Source organism: Tigriopus californicus, chromosome 3, assembly GCF_007210705.1.
Source record: "Tigriopus californicus strain San Diego chromosome 3, Tcal_SD_v2.1, whole genome shotgun sequence".
Classification (NCBI taxonomy): Eukaryota; Metazoa; Arthropoda; class Copepoda; order Harpacticoida; family Harpacticidae; genus Tigriopus; species Tigriopus californicus.
The window spans coordinates 4,378,086-4,386,115 of NC_081442.1; the positions used below are offsets into that span (position 1 = coordinate 4,378,086).

The window sequence follows — 8,030 nt, forward strand, 5'->3', positions numbered from 1 at the left end:
TGAATATTAGATCTTAAAATCAACAACATTCGCCCAAAATGGCACCAAGTTTTGCTAGTGTAAGCCCCAGCAGCTCAAGATGAAAACTTTTATTTCTTGGTCAAAAATTTTGGTCAAAAACTTTTTCAAGGCTAACTTGAAAAATGCTAATGAATCAACGCCTACACATTCCCTGGGCCTACGAATACTAGGGGGAAGGCAATCCTGAGAAATGAAGGAGCTCAAAAACGAGGTTGAAGGAGAGTCGTTCAATATTTGTCATTTTTATGCCTACTACACCTGCGCCTGGCGAAGTTCCATGAATTGTGTGAGTTATGTGAGTCTGTTACTAATAACGCAGCAGGGGTACGTCTTGAGGTCATTTTTCATTAAGAAATATTTCAGTCACGTTAAATGGGTCACACAATGAGATCTAACAAACCAATCGACACGAAGTTAATCTAGTCTTGAGACACAGGTCCCAATTCCCTCTCCGTTTTGTCCAAATATTTCTTGTCGTAATTCTTGGACAGCTTGGCTCCACTAAAATCCATCCCAGGATTCTAAATAAACAAGAGAAAAAGCAACCTTGAATGCACCCTTTTTGTACAGAACCTTTTTAGAAATCGTAATTTTACCTCAATCTGAAATTGTTCCAAATCTAATTTTTTCCGCATCTCATGCACGATGTCAGGTCGAGGCTGGTATTGATCTTTCAATAATGACGTCCAACAATGATCTGTCTTAACTTGGCATTTAATCAATTGGATCCTTAAGAGCTTGCGATCTTCAATTGTCCATATCGAGTCGCTTTCAGAGATCACGTCAAAAGGTACTCCCTACACAGCATACAGATTACGCCAAATTATAGATATGTAGATGGTATGAGGGGTGTCTTTTATCTACGATTCCAGACTATGATCTCACTCAAGATCTTACTTCAAAAATAACCTGACCACGGACGGTGCATTTTAATTGCTTGGGTTTCAAGATCACTTGAACCTCTTTGCCTTTGGTGTCGGGTTCAAGATTCACCTCAATCATGACTTCCGATTGGGTCTGGTACCATTGTCCCCATTCCGTAGGGGCAACAACGATGCCGGATTTCTCGTCAAAGTGAGCCATGCCACTGATCTGCAACAGGATTAATAAATAGAGACAATCAGGTCGTCATGATGTGTATTTCTATTACGAATATGTGTGTATTTATTTCATACGTAAACAACCACGAGCGTATATACTGTCTCACGGGATTCTTGCATTGACTGAAACTTCAATTGTGCCTGGGTGAGGTCGGGTGAGGGGGCTGGCCTCGAAAGAGCGAAGACCAAAGATGGGAGGCCAATGGTAGCCCATAACTAGGTGGGGAGGGCGAGCGTAAAGTTAAATGATCGCCAGGTAAGATAGTCTCATTTCGATTGATGGACTCCCAATCTTCATCTTCCAAGCCCAAATGGGCTGAAATCCCATCCTCCTCATCCGAGTCTTCCGGTCCGTCATCCAAGGACTTTCGGCGTTCCAAATCTTGAAGAAGGTCGTAATGGATTCTCAGTAGAGGGTCGAAATTGGTCATTCGCTGATCCGGGCGTCCAAATTGGATTCCGCCGACTTCGGTGAAATCGATCAGCAATTTGAGGTTGTGCAATGTCTGTTTGGGCTTGAGATACTCGGGATTGATTCCTTGGGTGACACACAGATAGGCAATATTGAAATTGAGCTGGAGTAATCGCTTCGTGAAGCGATACTCGCTTTTCATGAGTAAGCCGAAATCACTGGATCGCATTTTCTTAGGTAGGATCAAGTCCAAAGTGGTGGCAATTAGGTGGGTCAGTTGCGTGGTGAGCATGAGGGCCGAGGAAATGACCAAGGTCGGATTCATTTGACCTTCATCATGGCGGGCCATGACTTCGGCCTCGGGTTTATCCTTCCAGCCAAAGTACTCGACATAATCACCGGACGAGGAGAGGCAAGACTCGACAATGCGATAATGCATCTCGTTACTATGGGGCGTGTTATCGACCCAACGGCCATTGATGAACGAGGTCGACATGGCCTCATTCAATGACTCCATGATCAGACACTCTTGGTTGTCATCTTCATCGTCCGAATAACAATGGGTCACAACCTGAGACGGGAAGATCTCAGATATCGGGAAAATATGCGCACTCAGGTCCCGAATATATTTCTGGCGATGAGCGGCCAAAGTCGAGGCCAGGTCCGCGACTTGCCGTTCCCGTTGCTTGAGTTCATTTCGGTAGCCGAGCGAACACCGTCGGATCTGCTCAACCTTGCGCTCGAACAGATCAAATCGTGACCTTCGCCGTCCGTTGCCTAACTCAATCTTTTGGGCTAGACCAGATGTCACCGTCCACTGATCCCGTTTATCGGCCACGGCCTTTTCCAAGGAGCGAATGTTGGTCTTATGCCATCGGATTTTCTCCAACATGAGCTGTCGGCGCACTCGAACGTTCATGGATTGCAAGACACGAGTTCGCATATCCGTGATAGAGCGGGTGAGACCCGCATCTCGGACCTGTTTGTCGGCCATGCTCTCGGGTTGGCGATCCCGACTGTGCTCGAACTGACCAGATTGAAGACACGACGTACAAATGAAGATGTTGCGGCGATGCTGACATGCGAAGCAAGGCACTCGGGGCGGTGCTAAAGGGGTCGGGAAATCCGAGGACTCGGACGAATCCATGGCCACGGTCTGCAAGTTGGGCGGGGCCACGGACAAGGCCGTGTCCTCGTGCTGCCAGAATCCATCGTGATAGGCCACGGTATCGTCGTAGTAGGGCACTTCGAGTGGCGAGAGCAGAGGCGCACCCTCATCCGAATCCGCCGAAGCCATGGCCGTGGACCAATCTACCCAAGAGCAACATGATGGCTTAATTTCATGGATATGGGAAAGGTATGGGGTAAAAGGACTGGAGGCTTTACCTACCAATACTGACGATAGGATGGTTTAGGAAGCCTTAGCAATGAGCATTATCTCCTTACACATTAGAGTTTTGGTTTATGACCTTGCTACGTTGGTGGACTCCTTTCCTTTTGTTTTGCGTCTGTGACGTTTTAAACAACAAGGATCCAGCGTTGCCTCTCATCGGCGCCCTTAGAGGCCAACTTCGAGCTCACAATACGGAGAGGCCATACATGATAAGTTTGTAATAGAAGGAGTGCCACTTTATCTACTGCGGAGCCCTCTTCAGTTCTTCTTGTGCCATTTTGTAATTAGTGCAGATGTATGGATCTATAGCTTATACATGAGTTTAGAAGTTTAATTTCTGGTAGGAAGCAATTGGTTAAGGTTGAGGGATCTCTTAGTGACATAGATAATGTCAAGTCTGGTGTCCCTCAGGGCTCCATTTTGGGTCCTCTCCTTTTCATCATCTTCATTGCTCCACTTGAGAAGCTCAGTACCAAAGTCAGTATTTCCTTATATGCTAATGATACAAAACCGGCATGTTGAAGCAATAGTCAAGATTCCGGTTGTCTGGTGGCGGTCCTAGTCCAAATCTACTCTTGGGTTGTTGGGAGTAACATGGCACTGAATGGAATAAAATTCCGCTCAATGACCTTTGGGTCGACGTCATTAGACACTCCACTATTAGATGATGACGGCAAGGGCATTCAGCAAGTCTCATCCATGAAGGATTTAGGTGTAGTCCTCCAAGATAATGGAAAGTTCGATAAACATATCCAGTTGAAAGTTAGTAAAGCTTTTCAAACTTGAGGTTGGATATATCGCACGTTTAAGTCCAGAGATAGTATCACGATGCTAACTCTGTACAAGTCGATAGTCCAGCCGCATGTTGAATATGCCTCGCCCTTTTGGGCTCGTATTAGTTCAGTAGGTTTGCAAAAGCTCGAGCAGGTCCAAAGATGTTTTATTAGGAACATTGAGGATGTGACCGAGCTCTCGTATTGGGAGAGGTTAGTAAGGTTTGGATTGTACATATTCAAAAAAGGTACGAAAGGTATCTGGTATTGCACGTTTTCAAAAGTATGCATGAGCTTTGTCCCAACCCAGGATTTAGGGATGCCATTTGATCTAAACCTGTTAAAGTCAAAATGACGACAATTGCATTTAAAAAAAGCTAAAAAAAAAACTTGTGGCAGAATGTGGCAGAAATTCGATCAATCTCGATTTTTCCCATCGCTGCTCAGAGATGGTCAGATCAGCTGATTAACAACTTGAAACTTGAAATGTAGAGATTTGGGTGGCGAGCAAGTAATTGACATTTTTGAATGAAATATGGAGGGCCGTAGTAACGAAATGACAGTGATCCGTTCCTTTTTTCTGAAAAGGAACTTTAATCTCATTACATTTTAAAATGTAATTCAGAACTTAATCATTACTCGTTCCTTTTTTTTCATGATCCAGAGTATTTTTTTTTCTCTTGGCACCTCGGAAACTAGTAGCTTTTAAGCAATCTTAACAATTCCTGTTTTTGCATTTTCATTTATCCCAAAGAAAGAAGCTCAAGGCTGAAAACTGTGCTTGCTTTTGACAACAATCAATGTGTTTATGGTTTCAAATGCTACTATATTTGAACTGCTTTTTTATTTGTATCTCCTCATTCAAATTCTGTTGGACTAAAAGACCTATCTGAGAGTGACGTCCTCCTTTGGCTTGAATATGTTGCACCAAATTGCTCAACTCTCCCCATATCCATTCATGACTAAAAGCACAGGGTTCTAACTGATGTTTTATAACCTCGAGAATTTCTAATACTGTTTTTCCATGGTAACTTGTTGTTTCACGGTTGCAAATGTTCAAGAATCATTAGTTGAGGCAAGGAAAAGATGCCAGTTTTAGATATGAAATATCCGAAAAATACGTACTCCAAATGCTAATACTCGGTAAATCTTTTGAAAAAGACATGTTTATTTTGAAAGAATACATTAATCACGCACTGTTAAAGACTTTATTTTTGATATTGATTTATATTTTTGAAGACAGTTTCAAGTAACATCGAAACAAATAAAACCAAAGTCAACGAATGGTTTTTCATACATTTGTGATTTTTCAAAAAAGGAAAATTGATTTTGCCATGTAACAACCAAATTTATGATACCTTAACTTTGTCCGGATTTGAAATCTACACCCTGAGTGCAATTATTTTGACTTTTTAAATATGCCTTTCGCCTCACAAGTTTCAAATTTCGAAAAGGCATGATTCATGTTATCCCCATAAGGTTGATAAAATTGAAGTAGTTCAGAAATGATTATGATGCGTTTCCATTGATTTAGCCAAACGAACATGGTCAAGAACGGGAATAATGCAATGCTAATCAAATAAACAATATCAATGCTCATTATGGTAACATGTTGGCAGGAAAACTACAAATCTTAGGTTTGTTTGAAACAAAAAAATGACCATTGATCTAGCGAAGCATGGTCTTGATGAGGCAAAAGAATTGAACTTTGGTCATCTAAGATTTGAGTAAAAGTAAATGTAACGAGTCACGCCATTTTTTTCTTTTTTTTGTGGAGTTCCTTATCGCTACTGGGATGGCAAGTAACGGGTGTGTAACGAAGTACTCTTTTGGCCAAAGTAATTGTAGCTAAATTGTTCCTTTGATTGGCCTGATTTTGACTAATGCCCTGGAAATGTGTGCCTATGTGTCTCTGTTTTGTTCCAAAACAACAACATGCATGATTTGGACCTTGGTAATGCTAAAACAAGCAAAAACCAAGCATCTGTCCAAACTAGTCCCACCCGCCCAAGAAAGTCCAAATGGCCTCTGACACGCTGGAATCAACTAAATATTCAAAATCATCCCTTATTCGAGAACGAAAAAACGCGATGTGGCAAGCAGTTGATGAGTGTCAATGTGCTCAAATAAAGGCTGTGATTCCTTTTTAAAAATATAAAAATTCCTTCTGAGAAATTGAACATTGGAGTTTATGATGGTTGCTATTAAATGAGGAAGCAAGTGTTAACAAAAAATGCCACTTTCAATATGACATGTTTAATCAAATTGGTTTCAAAAAGGTTCAAAATCTTTTGTAAAAGTTGAAGCACAAAATTAGTTGACTTATTAGGCCTTCCAATCTCCAATATTGCTTGCTACAAGTATATACAATCTCATTCTTTAATCTTCATATAAATTGATATATAGATGGTTTTCATTATCTTTGCAGGAGTTTCTGTAGCAACTTCAAAAAGGCTCAAATTTAAATGGGTTTATTTGGTCTGGACGCGATTTCTAATTTCCATAGTAGACAAGGGGAACCTGGGTAGCCGCCAAAGGGGCACCAGGGTAGTAAGCTCCTTGAACGGGCACAGGGTAACCAGATTGATAAGCGGCATTGTATTGCACGGGTGTGGCCTCAGGGAGTGGATTCACGGGTTGGATGGGAGCCACGGGAACCACGGGCACTTGAGGCTGAGGTCCAATGTCAGCGGCAATTTTGGCGCCGGCTTTGCCACCATTCTCAATGAAGTCCCCAACCTTGTTGATGCCGGCCGACACGCCAGTCAAGTCAAAGTCTTGGCCAAAGCCTAATTCACCTGTGATGGCCTTGATGTCGTCCGAATTGACGGTGGACAACAGAGCAGCCACATCCCTCACACTGGTAGCTACACCGGCCGATTTGGCCTCAATTTCCTCGGGGCTCAAGTTCATCATGTTGGGTCCAGGGACATAGGTAAAGTCAAACTCCCCAGGGGCGGGCTTGTAATTGTATTTGAAACTGTCTCCAGGCTGGCTGACATATTGGTACTTGAAGTCCACGGGGGTGTAGTCCTCGGGAGCCTTGAAAGGTCGGGCATTGGGCTGATCAGGGGTGTATTGGTATTGGTAACCGGCATTACCCGCAGGCTCATTGGTTTTGGGGAAAGGCACTGGGATGTTTTCTGGGAACTTGAAAGCGGGGGCCACGGGTGTCTCAGGACTCCATTTGTAATAGTAAGGCTCTTGAGCTTGGGCCACGGCAGCTAAGAGGGCGGTAGCCTTTGAAAAATGAATTTGTAAATTAGCATCTTTGTAGAATTTTTTTTCCTTTTTGACTCAATATTGTCTTGAACTTACGACAAAGGTTTTCATTGTTGATGTGGAGTTGTTTCAGTTCTTTGAAGTTCTTAAGTGGAGTTGTGTCTGGAAACTGATACCATTCTTTTCGATGCCGTCTCATTTATAGAACGAGAGCTCAATCCATGTAACATCGTCCGATCGAAAGCTTTGGCAAGGTAAGAAAGTTGGATAATCAACTGGCTTGGCATGTTCATGGTGGCGTCAGTGTTGGGCTGGTTTTCATTGGTTGTTGAGCAGTGGGCTCAAATCAGACCACTCTTAATGTTATGTAATCTGAGTTGTCCTATCTTCCTTCAGGGGTACTCAATTGGGAGTGCGCAAATCAGGCGAATGAAGAGGTGCTCATGAAAACGGTTACCGGGATACTTCAACGGAAATGAATAGATAAATGCTTACTGAGCCCATTCATGTTTCCGATATGTTATTGTATGATTGTAATATAAATGGCGTTGTGGCAAAACAAAGTTGATCAATTTCTGCATACACCTTCGAAGGTCCTTCCCCTGATCAAGTGAAGGGCGAAACGCAAATCCAACCCCCGTGAACTTATTGATCTTCAATATACCTGTTTTGTAATTGATTTTCAGGTAGTTTTAATTAATGACACTTGAATTGAGAGTGCTTGCAATTAATTACAACTGAAAGTACAAATAAAAATTACACTGAGACCAATTTACTTGAGCATTTATAATAAAAAATTACAATTACATTCTGACTCACGTTTTCACACAGAGATGTCTAAATCATTCTTTGATTTAGATATACATTTATCGTTCAGTACACAAAAGCTCTTGTTTTTAGCCATTTTGTGCACATTTTTTAACTGCTTTGGGAAAATCCATCTCATCAAATTCAAGCGTCTTTGGCGAACCCCTGATTCTAATAGTCTTTTTCATTCTCCTCTCCCTCCTCTCGTTGCGGACAAACAAACGGAGAAATACAAGACTTCGCTCTAAGATTTCTGACTTTAACAAGGTATTTTTTATTGACCCACTTATTACTAAACTATT

At 42.2% G+C, this 8,030-nt stretch overlaps 3 protein-coding genes across 4 annotated transcripts; all 3 read right to left on the bottom strand.

The window, feature by feature from the left end:
• Positions 1 to 233: 233 nt before the first annotated feature.
• Positions 234 to 1,316, bottom strand: LOC131877300 (nudC domain-containing protein 2-like). Its single transcript, XM_059222910.1, has 4 exons — positions 1,197 to 1,316; positions 919 to 1,113; positions 618 to 818; positions 234 to 542 (listed from the first exon to the last, which is right to left on the bottom strand). Exons 1-4 carry the CDS (start codon positions 1,239 to 1,241, stop codon positions 441 to 443), a joined length of 543 nt encoding a protein of 180 aa, XP_059078893.1. The 5' UTR covers positions 1,242 to 1,316; the 3' UTR covers positions 234 to 440.
• On the bottom strand, positions 1,113 to 3,253 carry LOC131877299 (uncharacterized). Of its 2 annotated transcripts, none has more exons than XM_059222909.1 (2): positions 2,920 to 3,253; positions 1,113 to 2,844 (listed from the first exon to the last, which is right to left on the bottom strand). In XM_059222909.1, exon 2 carries the CDS (start codon positions 2,828 to 2,830, stop codon positions 1,253 to 1,255), a length of 1,578 nt encoding a protein of 525 aa, XP_059078892.1. In that variant the 5' UTR covers positions 2,831 to 2,844; positions 2,920 to 3,253; the 3' UTR covers positions 1,113 to 1,252. The 2 variants fall into 2 exon arrangements, with proteins under 2 accessions (XP_059078892.1, XP_059078891.1); XM_059222908.1 differs by having other exon boundaries at positions 2,924 to 3,251.
• A 2,901-nt stretch (positions 3,254 to 6,154) lies between these two features.
• On the bottom strand, positions 6,155 to 7,314 carry LOC131877697 (uncharacterized). The gene is made up of 2 exons (XM_059223448.1): positions 7,018 to 7,314; positions 6,155 to 6,939 (listed from the first exon to the last, which is right to left on the bottom strand). Exons 1-2 carry the CDS (start codon positions 7,030 to 7,032, stop codon positions 6,193 to 6,195), a joined length of 762 nt encoding a protein of 253 aa, XP_059079431.1. The 5' UTR covers positions 7,033 to 7,314; the 3' UTR covers positions 6,155 to 6,192.
• Positions 7,315 to 8,030: the final 716 nt, after the last annotated feature.

Excerpts from the sequence above, each read along its gene's own strand:
- LOC131877300 (XM_059222910.1), bottom strand. The coding sequence starts at position 1,241 with ATGCAAGAATCCCGTGAGACAGTATATACGCTCGTGGTTGTTTAC. Across the intron at positions 1,114-1,196 it reads ATACGCTCGTGGTTGTTTAC|ATCAGTGGCATGGCTCACTT; the intron begins GTATGAAATAAA and ends ATCCTGTTGCAG. Across the intron at positions 819-918 it reads GTGGTCAGGTTATTTTTGAA|GGAGTACCTTTTGACGTGAT; the intron begins GTAAGATCTTGA and ends TATGCTGTGTAG.
- LOC131877299 (XM_059222909.1), bottom strand. The coding sequence starts at position 2,830 with ATGGCTTCGGCGGATTCGGATGAGGGTGCGCCTCTGCTCTCGCCACTC.